Source organism: Herpailurus yagouaroundi, unplaced genomic scaffold (assembly GCF_014898765.1).
Source record: "Herpailurus yagouaroundi ecotype Mexico unplaced genomic scaffold, PumYag 196, whole genome shotgun sequence".
NCBI classification, from domain to species: Eukaryota; Metazoa; Chordata; class Mammalia; order Carnivora; family Felidae; genus Herpailurus; species Herpailurus yagouaroundi.
The window spans coordinates 25,891,547-25,908,577 of NW_024412427.1; the positions used below are offsets into that span (position 1 = coordinate 25,891,547).

General features: G+C 36.2%; 1 protein-coding gene across 2 annotated transcripts in view; it reads right to left on the reverse strand.

Moving 5' to 3' along the window:
* ESF1 (ESF1 nucleolar pre-rRNA processing protein) overlaps window positions 1–17,031 on the reverse strand; it is a 67,413-nt gene that overhangs the window by 16,545 nt on the left and 33,837 nt on the right. For both annotated transcript variants that reach the window (XM_040447723.1, XM_040447724.1), the window contains exon 10: window positions 22–143. In XM_040447723.1, the coding sequence (XP_040303657.1) occupies window positions 22–143 (122 nt within the window). The remainder of the gene's footprint in view (window positions 1–21; window positions 144–17,031) is intronic.

Here is a 17,031-nt window from a genome sequence, read left to right on the forward strand (position 1 = left end):
GCCCAAAATTATCATTGATACCTTTTGTTTCTTTTTCAGTCTTTTCTTCTCTTTCTTTTTCTCTAAAAATTGTTCCCAAGGGGTCAGTTTATCTTTTCCTTCCAATTTGTTTCTCACCATCTCTTCTGCACTTTCTTTCAGACCTAAGAAAAAACACAAATAGAGTTCAGTTTAAAATGTTATTATCTTATTTTAAATTCTATGCTGTCCCTTTTCATACATTAGCTGGATATAGTTCTATATTCTACAAAAAGAAGCTTCCCTCGTCCTTAGGTAAAATAAAAGTATATATTTAAAAAAAAATAAAATAAAAAAATAAAATGTTATTATCTTCAATCAGTTGAAAATATAATTTACCAAAAAGATCACTTACAGATATTTAAGAGTAACAAAATAAAATACAATACTGAATTATGTAACTCCAAAATCCCAGAGTAATATAGGATCAAATCATATCAATGCTATTACCTAATAACAAACAATAATAAACTTAACCAAACCAAAATAAATAAGCAAACCCAGCAAGGTGATATGCAGTCAAACCACTAAAGAAAAATCCTTCATTTAGATTTAAATTTTATTTCTCTATACTTAAATTGCTTTGAGACTCTAAGAAAAATCCTGGAACAAAATCTTCTCAGGATACAACTAATCATTCACTTTTAATAGCAAATGGTAAGTGGTCTTTAACATAATTATATCTAATTGCTCTGTTGCCCAAATAAAAAGACTGCATTCTCTGGTAACTATAGGTGACTATCAAAAATTGATTAGTAAGGCAATCCTTGTTGAAATAGGCCAGGAGGAAAGAGTTCTCATAATCTCTCAACTACTCTGTGAAATACATCCTTAAGATCAAAAGGACCACCAAGTTCTGATTCCACTTTGTATGGTTTACCTCTTTCAATGTTGTCATTTGCTCTTGTACTTCATCTCTAAATACTTCATCTCTATTTCTTATATTCTGCAGTACCTAATTTGTGTTTCTACAAGGCTTATGTAATATCTGGACAGGAGTGAAAGTGGAGAAGAAAAAGCCCTGAGGCTGACCTACCATCCATGAAGACCCTCACTACTGCCAAAGTAAAGGAAATGTGATTATTGGTGCTGTCACCTTTGATAATAAAGATGTTTGTTTTACTTTACAGTATTTTCTGGACATCATGGTTCAATTTGGGGAGGAGGCAGCTTCAATATTTAGATGACACAATATTCATTTCAGAAAAATATTAGTGGAATGATTCAAAATGCTTTTTAAGAGAGTCACGGTCAATCCAGATCATCTTCCCAGATATTTTCTAAATTCTAAGGTGAAAACAATCCTAAGGATAAACAATTCTTTTTTTTTTTTTTTCCTGGTAAGTATACTGAGACTAAGAACATTTAGCAACTTGCCTAAGAACGTACAGCTAGGAAGCTACATGACTGTAATTGCCTGGCTATCCTCTATACCATGGCCAGATACATATAAAATGCTGGTCTGACCCAGAGAAAAGAAATGTATATAGTGGATGAATAAAATCAAAAGCTTTGGGTCTCAGTTTCTTTATCTGCAAAGAGCGGTTGGTCTAGATCAGAAGCATGCAACCCTCCCACCCACATACACCTTTTTTTTTCCCCCCTCAAAGAAAATATCTGGTAGAAGTCCAAATACATAACAACTAAAAGTAGTGTTCTGGGTCTTGTGCCTCAAAGAACAGCCTGAAACAGCTGGAATAGATGATCTCTAAGGTCCCTTCCTTGGCTTTTAAGCCAAGACTTAATCTCCAAATTTCTATGACTTAGAAAAGTATTAAATTATATGCATACTCAAGGTTATGTAGATTTGTTTTTATGAGATACTGTTGGTAAGATCTCTGATTTATTGCATGCCAAATCAGAACCACAACTCTCAATTCAAAGATGTTTCTTATGAGAAAAATACAATTCACTTTACTTAACCATTTGTAAGAGAAATGTGAACTGTATAAAATGATGCCCAGATCTCTGACTGAATCAACAGATACACAGCACTAAGGAAATGTAAATTGGGACCCTCATTTGGGAGAACGCAACAAATCCTGACAAAAGACGTTGATTTCAAATAATAAAATAGTAGGTTTATATATTATGCCTGTGGGTTAGCATGCAATCAGTCTAGTCTAATTCTACATGCACAGTATTGTATTATTAAATAAGATGTTTAAATAATCTTAAGGTATTATAGTATAATTTCTTCAAACACTAAGAAAGATTTTATTATTCCAAAATATTAAATTGATATATTTAGAGACTTTTTTTTCACCAAAAAGTATTGTTTAATTTTGATCCCTGAAGCTTAACGTGATGCTTAGAATGATGCTGAGGAAAGTTCCGTACCATTGTCTCTTTTAAGTAACTAGGACATTGTTTTGATGTGTCTCAATCACTATGAACTTCTACTACACATGTAGGGTCTTAACATTCTTTGGAACATGGGTACCTTGAGAATTTGATAAGATATAGAATCTCTCTCTGAAACACTGTACTGGAAACACTTGCATACAGCATTCAGGGGCTTATGGATACTCAAAGGTCATTTCTATATAAGGATCTAAGGGTCTCAGGCAAAGAACATTTACAGGTGCAGTAGAGGTCTACGGGAAAACAGGAGGCCAGCTCCCATAACTTCAAAACTTATTAGCACTGTGACATTTGTAGGTTCTATAAGCAGGATTCCTCAATTCAGCACTACTGTCATGTTGGACCAGATAATTCTTTGTTGTGAGGAACTATCCTGTAGTTGTAAGGATGTTTATCAATATCTCTGCATTATCCAGTAGATGCCAATAGCCTCAGTCATGAAAATAAAAATGTCTCCAGATATTGCCAAATGTCTTCTTGGGAGCAAAATTACCTCTAGTTGAGAACCACTGTTCTAAACAATGATTAGAAGTCATTTCTGAAAAGAAGGGCTATTTCATTACTTGTATCAGAGAAGTTATATATTATTTTATTTGGTACTTGATTATATAACATCTATTTTACTTTAGAGTTTTCTTCCAACTAAACCAAAGGCAGCTAAAGTCACCTTCTTTTGTATTCCATAATATTTAACATAGTGCCAGACACATAGTAAGTACTTAATAAACACTTAATTGATCTGTCTTGAAGAAGGAATTCTTATTTCAAGCCAACTGTTTGATCTTGTAAGTTTGGAACATATTCTCTCCAACAGAAAATGAATCAAAACTTTAGGATATAAATAAATGGCCTTTATCCCAAAGTGGTCTGGGTATGTGTGTTTAAGGACCTATAGTTGTAGAAAATTCATGAAATATTATTCTCAGAAAATATTTTAAACTTTTTTCCTGGTATTTAGTTGGTTTATAACAACAAAGAAATAGTTATCTTCAGTTCAATACAGTCTGTAATTTTTTTGCCTGGCTCTCACTTAATACACCAAATGTGTATTAAGTAGAATGACAAACACATTGCAGTGAATGAACACAACACCATGATAACTTAAAAATGCTTTGTTCTCATTGTCATCATGAGGTCATTTATATCTCTTGCCACAGATCACAGTTGTTTATGCTCTGGTTCTTAAAAATATGTCCATCCCAGAAGCCTCTTGGCATATGCACAAGAACATTCTTCAGACAGTTTTAGCCTCAATTGAGAGAAGCCACTATGTGACTAAAAAACAACTTCATTATAACTGTTTTTAGTTTTGCACAAATTTGTTTTTAAAAAGTTTAAGTGTATAGCCAAGGACTGCTGAATTAGTTAAAAATAACTCAATAATCCTACAAATAAGGGGTAAAAAACTCTTTCAGAGCCAGCCACAAACAGATGATTCAATTATGACAATAATTTAAGTACAATCCATTCAAAATTATTTTGGTAGTTTGCATATATACAAAAATACTTTCAAATATGTTTTTAAAATCCACTAAAACAAGACTATATATTTCTCCTGACCTTACTCATTTGAAATATTTGAAGTCTTCAAGGGGCAGGACATGAATAACTTAACTCAAGTAGGTAGTATAGTTGGTTTTGTTTATAAAAACAAAATGCATATTTTAAGATTTCTGATATAGGCTGAAACTGGCACTTTTTATTTAAGTGAGGACTTAGGATCCATTGAGAATACTTATGAACATTTAATGACTCAATCTTTATTCATGGTTGTAATTCCAAAAGCAGTTTTTAAAATGTAACTAACTACCACCACCACCACCATCAGAGAGAACTCCCAACTTGGAATTCATTCTATGTATAAGGGTTTTAGAGGAAAACCACCAGCCATCTCCTGAAGAACACTGAAATCAAAGGTATCTGTTCAAATGGGCCAGTTATCCTCAATGGGGTAGGCAGAGGGAAGAACACATTTACTTATATAATAGAAGTCACAGGAATACTTGGTCCATGTGAGTAATGAGGATCTTCCCGGTGGTATTTTTTTCTCCACAATAATCAAGTCATTATGTACTTAGGTATCCTTAAAGCATACTGGATAAGTCAAACTATCAACCTTTGAAATAAGAAAGGTAAATACTTGATATGTTTTGAACTTGGTTTAAGACTTGTTCAGAACAAGAAATTGTTTAGAACATGTTCAGAATCTGGTTCATAATTTCTTTTTTTTAACTTATGTAAATCCCTCTTTCTTAAATTCTTACAGTACTATATTCTTTTATTCTATACCATTTATCACAGTTGCAACTTCATACTTGTGTGATTTTTAAAATTATTATTAATGGCTGCCTCCTTTACTAGCTTGCAAGCCTCGTGAAGATAGAGACCATAGCTTGTTTCCCCCCTGGCCTCGCAAGAGTACCCTGGTGGCTAGTGGAGGACCTAAACAGACACCTAATGTCTGTTAAAAGAAAAGTACAAATGAAAGGATAAACAAGTCAAATTTGTTCCCAACCTATAGACAGAGGGCAACAATGTGTGAAACTAAAAAGTAAAATAACTAGTTCGCGGAACAATAGTAAACAGTAAGAATTATCAATCACATAGAACTGATACAAATGCTCCTTGTACACACTTAATACTGTTACAATATGGTTATACCTACTATGTGGAAACAACATAATAAAGATAATAAGGATAAAAGGGTATAGATAAACTACTTAGACTGGAAATGGCTTCTCCCATAACATTTAATTCTGTATCTCCCAAAGCATTCAATGAGGTATCCATAGAAAATACCTAAAAAGTATGTACTGAATGAATACATGTTAATGTTTTTTGTTGTTGCTGAATGTCTAAAAACTATCAGTGGGTAGCAACTATTTCACATTTGCCTTGAATTTGAGCTTATACTCTAAGCTCTTCTGAATCTTTTACTCTCCCTTAAGAGTGATGCCTTCCATTTGTAAGTATTTTCAATTTATTATGAACCAAGCTGTCCTCACTTCTTAGAATTGAATGTTCTTAAAAAGCTGACTTCAAATACAAGACATTTGGGCCTCATTAGGGAGCTATTGTTTTCTGTATTTGTCTGTACTTTGTTTTTTGTTTTTTTTTCCCCTTTCAAGTAGTTTGTAATCACAATGTATATAATAACAAGCTGTCCTAATAATAACAGAATAAAATTCTGGCTAACTCTGATGAAGCCATTTTGCTATTTAATTTATTGCAAAGAGGAATGACAACTGTTTATTCTACCCTTATTTTTTACATGTAATGTTTACAGACAAGGTAGAAAGTTAATACATAACTTTTAAGAAGGGCTAAGATGTAAGGAAACAAAGGGGATTTTTTGGAGTCTAGTCACAATAAGAAAGCTCAAATAGAAACGTTATACTAGCTCAGAAGCAAGGACTTTCCCTTGGGGACATATATCCATCCGTTATGGTCTAGCATGGATCTTGGGTTTTAATGGGCTGTTAGCCAAGGAGGCAAGAGGCAATGTTCAGTGTCTGATTATGGTGGAAGTTCCCATCAGAGACCACTACCTTGAAGCCAGGATCCTTAAGGGTACCTTCAGTGGGTGCTGCCCCTCCTCCAAAAATTTAGAGGGAATGAATACATGCCTTTTTGGGCTTTGGCTTTGAGCAGAACAAGGGAAGTAAAAACATGTTTTTTTCCCTAGAGAATTTATAACCACGAGCCTACAAATCCATGGGTTTGTGGCTAGAATTCACACTATCTGTGTGGCCCCAAATACCTCAAACCAAAAATTTGGTTTCAATTGGTCTTGGAATGGAAGCGCCCTTAGGCATCTGGCAAATACTTTCCAAAGCACTCTCTGAAGAAGTACTTTTGACCCAGGCCTCTGAGAATTCCCATAGGTAAAGATGGATCCCAGAACAATGAAATCACAATAAAAAGCCAATATGAGCCAGAGTCCGCAGAAACAAAATAATACAAAAGCCAGATCTATAACAGCTAGAGATTTTGGAATTATCAGATACAGAATAAGAAATCAGCACATTAAAAAAAACAAAAGAGAAAATTAAAAGATAAGATTATCAAAAATATGAGACAGATTTGGAAACAAAACTTCCTCAAAGGAAACATACAACTGAAATAATAAAGTCAACAGCCAAGTTAAACAGCAGCCTATACAGAGGTAAAGAAACAAAATGAATGAACTGAAAGACAAACTGAAGCAATTACCCAGCATGCCTCATAGGTTCAAAAGTATGGAACATGTGAGTTATCAGAGATAGAATGAGAAGGTACCACACATATCAAATGGGATTTCCATAAGGAAAAAATAGAGAACATGAGGAAAACACAATATTTTAAGAGAAAATGACTGAGAAGTTTTCAGAACCGATGAAAGATAATAATCTTCAAGACTGTGGGTATCCTGTTAACTTTACACAAGATTAAAGCTACCAAGCAAAAATACGATCTAGATAAACCAAAATGAAACCCTAGAACACTAAAGTATCTTAAAAGCCAGGGACAAAAGATAGCACTGTGGAGAAAGGCAACCCTTTCCTAGCAGGGTTCAGAAGTGGGCCCCTGGGACATGGAATTAAGATGGTGTGTTCTTTAGTTATACTGGCTTCCTCACCTGTAATTGCCAACAGGAGTCAAGAGGGAGTCTTGTGATACACAGTAAATTTGCCTCTCCCCAGAATGGGGTTAAGTGGGGGGACTACCTTGGTGCATCCATGGCAACAGAAGTAGATACCCCTCCTTCCCTAATCTTCAATACTCACAGCCTCACCACCAAAATCCACCTTGAACCCACCAGGAATAATCTCTGTGCTTTTTATCCCTATTTTTGGTCACCCCCAAAAGCCCCTAATCATCAGGTCCCCCCTAATCTCCCATGTTCTTAATCTCAGAAGTTAACTATACATCTACTTTTCTGCTACTATCTCTTCTTCCCTCCACTCTCTACCACTAAATCTCTGGAATTAACAGTGCATTAACAGTAAAAACTCAATTATTATATCTCTGAACATTTTCTTCATCATCTTGCTTTAAATGAATTTTGGCTCTGCCCTGAAAATACTGCAAACTTCAGTACTCGCAAGTGGTTTGTTGCTGTTGTTGGAGTTTGCTTTCTTCAAAGAGCCTTCAACCAATTGTTCTAGGGGGGGCAGGGCATATATGGGGGTCATTTGTACTCTTTATCCAGTTTAAGAAGTGTGGTACTAGTCCAGGGATAGACCGATTAACTAATAAAACAGAGAGCCCAGCAATAGATCCAGGCAGTTTTGTTTGTTTGTTTTGTTTATGCAGAATATATTCAATATAGACAAGATCCATGCAGTTTTGAAACTCTGATACATGACAGAGGTGATAGGTCAGATTATTGGGGAAAAGGAGAGATTATCTAATAAATGGAACAGGATAAAAAAAAACTCTATGTAGGGGCTCAGTTAGTTGAGAGCCCACCTTCAATTGGTTGAGCGTCCACCTTCAGCTCAGGTCATGATCTCATGGTTTGTGGGTTTGAGCCCTGCAGCTGGCTCACTGATGTCAGTGTGCAGCCTGCTCCAGATCCTCTGTCCCCCCTCTCTCTCTCTCTCTCTCTGCCCCTCCCCCGCTCACACTCTCTCAAAAATAAACATTTAAAAAAAATCCATGTAGAGGAAGATGAAACTGGATGTCTACCTTATATCATATAAAACATCAATTCCTGATGAATCAAGGACTTAAATGTCAAACACATCAAAACTTTCTACCTTTAGTAGAAAATAAAGATGAATATCAGTCTCATCTGTATAGAAAAGGATTACTTAGATGAAACACGGAAACCATTAACTATAATGACTGACTTAGCAATATTAAAATCAAGAACTTTTATTCATTAGATAAACCTCCAAGAGAGTGTGTGGCAAAGGGTTGAGGCTGGGGAAGAGTTTCATATTGAAGAAGGACAAAGGACTGTTATCAAAAATCCTATAAAAGACAAAGGACTGTTATGAAAAAGAAATCAAGAATGAAAAGTCAGCAGAAAAAGCACAAACAATATAACAGAAAAATGGCCAAAAGACATTTATGAGTATTTCACTGAGGAGGAAACATGTATGTCCAAAAAATACATGAAGAGATATTCAATTGCATTTGTGAGAAGAGAAGTGCAAATCAAGCATGCTGGTAGGAGTATAAACTTAATACCAGCACAAAAGAATTTAGTATTTCATCCTATAACCGTGAACATTCACACACCTTATGACCCAGCAATTACACTCTTTGATAAATACCCAGAAAAACTTAAACATGTAGAAGATGCACAGAAATGTTTATAACAGCATGTTTCACCATAGTAAAGAACATCCCAAATATGTATCCAACAGGAGAATGGATATATAAACTGTGGTATATATACTCAAATGAGCTACAGCTACACAAAACAGAGATAAATCTTAGGAATGTGATGTTGAATGAAAAAAAATCCCCAAAGATTTTTAAGTATCTACAACAAATCCACACTCCTCCCCTCAATGTTAACATTAACAGCTTTAGTGAGATAGTATTTAATATACCATATAATTCACCCATTTATATAATTCAATAGTTTTTTAATATACTCACAAGTATGTGCAACCATCACTAGTCAATTTTAGAACATTTTCATCCCCTCAAAAAGACACTCTATCTCTCCGCAGCAGGACACTCTTAAATACTCCCTCTCCTCCTGCAACCACTAATCTACTTCCTTTCTCTATAGAGTTTCTTATTCTGGATATTGCATATAAAATATGTGGTCTTTTGTGATTGGCTTCTTTTACTTAGCATATTTTCAAGATTCATTCACTTTGTAGCATACATTAGTACCTTATGCCTTTTTATGCACTCATACTTCTTAGGAATACTTACGAATGAGATGGAAATATATACAATGGAAAGCCAAGGATTGAATACCAAGATGTGGATGATAGTTATAATAGACATGGAGAAGTAGGGGAGATCAAAAGGATAAATGTAAGTTACTACATGACCCTAGCTTTTGTAGTGGATTCACTTACCGTTAAAAATAAATAAATAAATAAATAAATAAATAAATAGGCGGGCCATGCTGGACCAATGAGAGTGCCCTAACCCAAGGATTATAATTAAATTATATGAACCAGAGGTATAAAAGAATAAAGAGACAAGGTTAATAAATTTCACTATACCTTTTTTGGTCTTCAAAAGATACTATAAAGAATAAAAGACAAAATCACAAAGTAGAAGATATATGACTGATAGAGACCAATACAGAATATATGAACTCCTATGACTCAGGAACACAAATACTACATAAGTCAAAATACATGAACAGGCATTTCACATGAGGAAACACTAAGAGATGTTTTTCCTCATTAGTAACTAGGCAAATGCCTGAACAATCCTTTAGGTCAGGTCATATCACTTCCATTTCACATTTCATTTAGAGTAAAAGCTAAAGTCCATCCAGAGGTCTCAAAACCTTCTGTGATTTGGCCACCTTTCTGCCCTCATTTTCTACTACTCTCCATTCCCTGGCTCATTCTGTTCCAGTCACTTCTGCTCTAGTGTTCTTGGGCATATCAGAAATACTCCCCCTAAAGGCTTTTGCATTTATTCTTTCTTCTGCCTGAAATGCTCTTTCCCAGGATAACAACTAGTGTGTACTGTCCTTTCCATTAGGTCTTTGTGCAAATGCCACTTTCTCAATGAAGCCTTTCCTGACGGTCCTATTTAAATCACTACCTACTCTCACCCCTGAACTTCCTACTCCCCATCCAGACTTTATCTTTTTGTTTCTATAGTCCTTAATCACCACTTCATTATTTTACCTATTCATTTTCTATCTCCCCTTCTCTCCTTTCTCCTAACCTCCATAACCTAAAATGTAGGACCCCATAAAAGTCTGTTCAGTGTTCCATGTCCAGTGAAAAGAAGAGTCTGGCACGCATGGCAGGAACTCAACAAATATTTGAGAGTAACACACACATTAAAACCATACTGAGATACTATTACTTATACATTCAACTGGCAAAAACTGAAAAGCCTGACAATATCAATTAAAGATGAGGATAAAGAGCTTTGGGAACTCACGGAAACTACTGGTTAGAGTAAAAGCTGGGAAAACAATTCAGCACGACCTAGTCAAGGTAACTGTGAGCAGGCTCCACAACCAAGGAATTCTACATATACCTAAGGCATTCTCTCTCTGTGTGTTCCTAGGTGAGAAGTCCAAGAATGTTCACAAAGATATTGTTTATGTGGCACAAAAACAGACACATAGACCAATGGAATAGAATAGAAACCCCAGAACTAGACCCACAAACGTATGGCCAACTCATCTTTGACAAAGCAGGAAAGAACATCCAATGGAAAAAAGACAGTCTCTTTAACAAATGGTGCTGGGAGAACTGGACAGCAACATGCAGAAGGTTGAAACTAGACCACTTTCTCACACCATTCACAAAAATAAACTCAAAATGGATCAAGGACCTGAATGTGAGACAGGAAACCATCAAAACCCTAGAGGAGAAAGCAGGAAAAGACCTCTCTGACCTCAGCCGTAGCAATCTCTTACTCGACACATCCCCAAAGGCAAGGGAATTAAAAGCAAAAGTGAATTACTGGGACCTTATGAAGATCAAAAGCTTCTGCACAGCAAAGGAAACAACCAACAAAACTAAAAGGCAACCAACGGAATGGGAAAAGATATTTGCAAATGACATATCGGACAAAGGGCTAGTATCCAAAATCTATAAAGAGCTCACCAAACTCCACACCCGAAAAGCAAATAACCCAGTGAAGAAATGGGCAGAAAACATGAATAGACACTTCTCTAAAGAAGACATCCGGATGGCCAACAGGCACATGAAAAGATGTTCAGCGTCGCTCCTTATCAGGGAAATACAAATCAAAACCACACTCAGATATCACCTCACGCCAGTCAGAGTGGCCAAAATGAACAAATCAGGAGACTATAGATGCTGGAGAGGATGTGGAGAAACGGGAACCCTCTTGCACTGTTGGTGGGAATGCAAATTGGTGCAGCCGCTCTGGAAAGCAGTGTGGAGGTTCCTCAGAAAATTAAAAATAGACCTACCCTATGACCCAGCAATAGCACTGCTAGGAATTTATCCAAGGGACACAGGAGTACTGATGCATAGGGGCACTTGTACCCCAATGTTCATAGCAGCACTCTCAACAATAGCCAAATTATGGAAAGAGCCTAAATGTCTATCAACTGATGAATGGATAAAGAAATTGTGGTTTATATACACTATGGACTACTACGTGGCAATGAGAAAAAATGAAATATGGCCTTTTGTAGCAACGTGGATGGAACTGGAGAGTGTGATGCTAAGTGAAATAAGCCATACAGAGAAAGACAGATACCATATGGTTTCACTCTTATGTGGATCCTGAGAAACTGAACAGGAACCCATGGGGGAGGGGAAGGAAAAAAAAAAAAAAAAGAGGTTAGAGTGGGAGAGAGCCAAAGCATAAGAGACTGTTGAGAACTGAGAGCAAACTGAGGGTTGATGGGGGGTGGGAGGGAGGAGAGGGTGGGTGATGGGTATTGAGGAGGGCACCTTTTGGGATGAGCACTGGGTGTTGTATGGAAACCAATTTGACAATAAATTTCATATATAAATAAAAAAAAAGATATTGTTTATGATAGGAATAAACTATAATAACTGTCAATAGAACAGCCACATTGTTACATACCTACAATGGAATTCTGTGTAATAGTGAAAATTAATAGACCATATCTTTATATATTGATATGGATAATCTCAAAAATAGAATGTTAATAGAAAAAAGGAAATGATAGAAGGATACAGAGAAGATACTTTTTATAAAGGTCAAAATTAACAAAACTATTTAGGGATATATGTATATGTGATAAAATGATTACACAGAAAAAGAAAATGATTAACATGAAATGTAGTTTCATAGTTTCCTCTGGTAGAGGAAGGAAGAGGTTGTAACTGAGGAGTCTCATAAAGGACCACAGATATTGGTAACGTTCTCTCATTTTTTAATTTAATTCTTAAAATTTATTTATCTAAAACCAAGTTAGTTAACATACAGTGTAGTACTGGTTTAAGGGGTAAACCCAGTGATTCATCACTCACATATAATACCCAGTGCTCATCCCAACAAGTACCCTCCTTAATGCCCATCACCCTTATAGCCCATCCCTCCACGCACCTCCCCTCCAGCAACCCTGTTTCTTCTTTGTATTTAAGAGTCTCTTATGGTTTGCCTCCCTCTCTGTTTCTTATTTTTCCTTCCCTTTCCCTGTAGTCACCTATTGTGTTTCTTAAATTCCATACATGAATGAAATCATATGGAATTTGTCTTTCTCTGAGCTATTTAGTTTTAGCACAGTACATTCTAGTTCCATCCCCAACATTGCAAATGGCAAGATTTCATTCTTTTTCATCGCCGAGAATTCCAATGTATGTATATACCACATCTTCTTTATCCATTCATCAGTCAATGAACATTTGGCCTCTTTCCAGAATTTGGCTATTGTTGACAGCACTGCTATAACCATTGGGGTTCATGTGCCTTTTTGAATCAGCATTTTGTATCCTTTGGATAAATTAGCTAGTAGTGCAATTGCTGGGTTGTAGGGTAGTTCTATTTTTAATTTTTTGAGGAACTGTCATACTGTTTTCCAGACTGGCTGCACCAGCTGCATTCTCACCAACATTAATGTAATGTTTTTTCTTAAGCTGGTACACAGGTGTTCATTTTATTATTATTATTTTTAACTGTAGAATACACTGTTTACATTTTGAATCTGTTTTTTTATACAGGTAGTAAAGTATAAAAAAAGTAGTTAGTGCTTACTCTTTGACAGCTGTGTGCTAAAATTAAAATGGCTTTCACTTGTCTTTTGTCATTTACTCTCCATCAAAATAATAAGTACTTGTACCCAGATTTTCTGGTACCAAGCCCTCTATGCTCTTTTCATAATCACAGTAAATTATTAATGCTATGACAAATTTCAGTATAAGCAGGTCTCAATCTAGACGCTGTATCTGAAAAACCTACCTATAAATTAGTGGCTTGAAACTGAGCCTAACTATTTTCCTCCCTGGAAGAGTTTCTGACCACAGAAGCTATTAATATAGAAGGACATTTTGAGGCTGGGGTCCAACCAAAATTGTATTTCTAAGTCAATTAAAGAAAAAACTTTATATTATAAAAGTAAAAGGAAATGAAAAACACATCAACCTCCCTAGCATTTCAGTATTTAACAACTTTTCAAGTTAGATTTTTCTTGCTGCAACCTAAGTATTTCCTTCCACAATTAGCTGGAGTTTATATATAAGTAAACTATATACTCTGACTACTTCTAAAAAGATTTTGCAAATAACTGCTAGGTAGCAGTACCCTGGCAAACTTTTTCCTATTGCGGTATAAATGATAAATGTTTACATAGCACACTGGAATAAATGGAGGAGGCAACCAGAGAAGGAAACCAACCTGAGGGCTCTGGTTGGCCTAAGGTCTAAAGGGATCAACCCTTTGGCAAATTTGTAATCCACAGGCAGTATATTGGTTGGGAATCTCTGACACAGACTATCATTTAAAGGTTACTCTTTCAACTTTTCCAGGATGTGTAATTAACCCAGAGTCTACTTCATTGGCAATGTCCTCCATTACATTTAAAAAATTATAGAATGAGAGTGATATAGAATGAAAGTAACAGTAAAACTGAGGACTTTGGGATGCCTGGGAGGCTCAGTTGGTTAAGTGTCCAACTCCTGATTTTGGCTCAGGTCATGATCTCAGTTTGTGAGATGGAGCCTCGTATCAGGCTCCTCGAGGCTCGCTCTCTGCTCCTCCCCTGCTCACATGCCCTCCCTCCCCCCAATAAATACATAAACATTTTTAAAAACCCAAAAAACTTTGGGGCACCTGAGTGGTTCAGTTGGTTGAGCGTCCAACTCTCAGTTTCAGCTCATGATCTCATGTGAGCCCCGCATCAGGCTCTGTGCTGTGAATGTGGAGACTGCTTGAGATTCTCTCTCTCCCCCTCTTCACAAAGACTCACATTGTCTCTGTCTCTCTCAAAATATATAAATAAATTTTTAAAAAATTTTAAAAAACAACAACAAAACCTTAGGACTTCAATACTTCCACAGTTTATCTTATGTCAGCACTGTTTCTATTCTTAGGGATTCTTTGGTGACATAATCTACTAAGGAAACCATGACAGACCAAACATTCTTTAGGCCTCAAAAGATAGAATCTTATAACATGCAGGCCCAGAAGCTTGTAGTGTTCAACAACAAACACTCAAAAGATTTCTCTTGCCTTTTCTGTTTGTTAACTTCCAAAGCAGCTTATTAGTTAGAGGACAGCCTTCTCTGACATCATCACACAGGTGACCCTGGCTGCAGACCAAAATGTTCCCAACAGCCTGAGAAGTCTATGAAAGTACACACTAGGTCATCCCAGGTAAGTGCTTATTGTTTTTTTTTTAAATAAAATTTCTCCAAATTCTCAAATAAAATTCACTGAACACATCTTTACGTATCTTTGTGTACACATGAGTAAACATATACAGGTTGTGAAGAGCACTAAATGAAGATAGTAGGCACCAGATTTAATTAGTAATCCAAGGAAAATACTCTTTAAAATTTTTAATGGGTACTTAAGTTAGACACATCAAGGTTTGAAATATAGTTTTGCTATCTCCCACCTTTGTGATCTTGAGTAAGTCTGTGCCTAGTTAAGTGTTCTGTAAGATGCATTAATAATCACTAAAGAATTGCTGGAAGAATTTAATGTCATATTTTTTATAAAGCACCTAGCACAGTTTCTGATACAGAATAGGCATCCAGTAAGTCAAATTTCTCCTCTAAGAGCATTGTATTTATTTATTTTATTAATTTTTTTTGAATTTTTTACTTCATTATTATTTTTTATTTGAGGGACAGAGCGCACGAGTGTACACAGGAAAGAGGGACTGAGGGAAAGAGGGAATCCCAAGCAGTTTCCATGCTCAGCACAGTTGGAGATCATAACTGATCCTGCAATCACAACAATTCTGGGATGGTGACCTGAGCTGAAATAAGGAGTTAGCTGCTCAACCAACTGAGCCACACAGGCATCCCCAAAGAGCATTTTAAGATGTAATTCTTCTGGGGTACCTGGGTGGCTCAGTCAGTTAAATGTCCAACTCTTGGTTTTTGGCTCAGGTCATGATCTTATGGTTTGTGGGATCAAGGCCCACACTGGGCTTTGCTTGGGATTCTCCCTCTCTCCCTCTCCCTCTGCTCTTTCTCTGTGTTTGCTCACGTGCTCTCTCTCTCTCAAAATAAATAAACTTAAAAAAAATAAAATGTAATTCTTCTTGATCAAAATTATGCATCCAAATTACTTTAACAAATATTTTAAAATCTCCTCCATGCTTCTACATAAAGGACTAACGGGAATCTAAAATGAAATCTATTTTATGACAACCAAAGCTGAAATGCTTAGAAAAATCTTGGTTAAGTCCTTCGCAGCCAGAATTCCCTATTTTATGTGAGTCAATTCTTAGGGAAGCATATGCCTTCAAAGTACATGCTTCAACTTACCACTAAGGCATATTATTTCAAACACCAAAGGGAACTCACTCAAGTCACAATTACTGGCACTCCTCTTTTGGCATACAGAGGATCAGGTTTTCAAGCTATGCCAAATAATTTAACAGATACAGGTTTTCCATGTCACTGAATGAGTAAATTGAGTTAAGGATGTATCTCTTGACAGCTCATTTGATGAGTGCTATCATTAATGAAGATTATCCTAAGGGAAGAAGGTCTGCAACCTCTTTCTCTAGTAGGCAAACAATGTCTCATCAGGCAAACAGTGTCAATGTGAAATGAATAATACAGAGCCCTTCCCACATGAAAATCGGCAGATTCAGCCTGCCTAGCCTAGCCACCAGTTCAAGCCACAGACATTTTTACTGGCTTTATCTTGGACCTCATAGCTGAAAATTATCATTGCACTATATAGTCAGTGAACATCTGTCTACAATAGTCTAACCGAAAGGGCACTGAGAAAGGCTGGCAAACGTTTCAGAGAACCAGAATATGGCATATGGTCCCACAGTGGGATTAAGTTTTGTATCAAACCAAAGATCTGCAGAAAGTACATATGTCCTTTCCTTTATGTGGCTTCAAAACCTGAACCTACTGTAGAAGCTAGTTTTGATTCTGTGCAAAATGTTGTTACCATTTCTGAGGCATCTTCAGAAGTGAAAAAATGTTTCCCAGTTAGCATCATGAATTAATAGAACTGTTTCAAGATATATTGATAAGAGACGTGAAGATGTTCTACTATTAGGAATTTACCCTAGGGGTACCTGGGTAACTCAGTTGGTTAAGCATCCGACTTTGGCTCAGGCCATGATCTCATGGTTCTTGAGTTTGAGCCTTGCATCAGGTTCTATGCTAACACCTCAAAGCCTGGAGCCTGCTTCAGATTCTGTGTCTCCCTCTCTCTCCCTGCTCCTCCCCCACTTGCACTGTCTCTCTCAAAAATAAACAAACACTAACAACAATAAATTAATTAATTTTAAAAAGAGGAATTTACCCTAAGAAAACCCAATATAAGGTTATTATGTTATCCACAATAGCAAAACATTAGAAA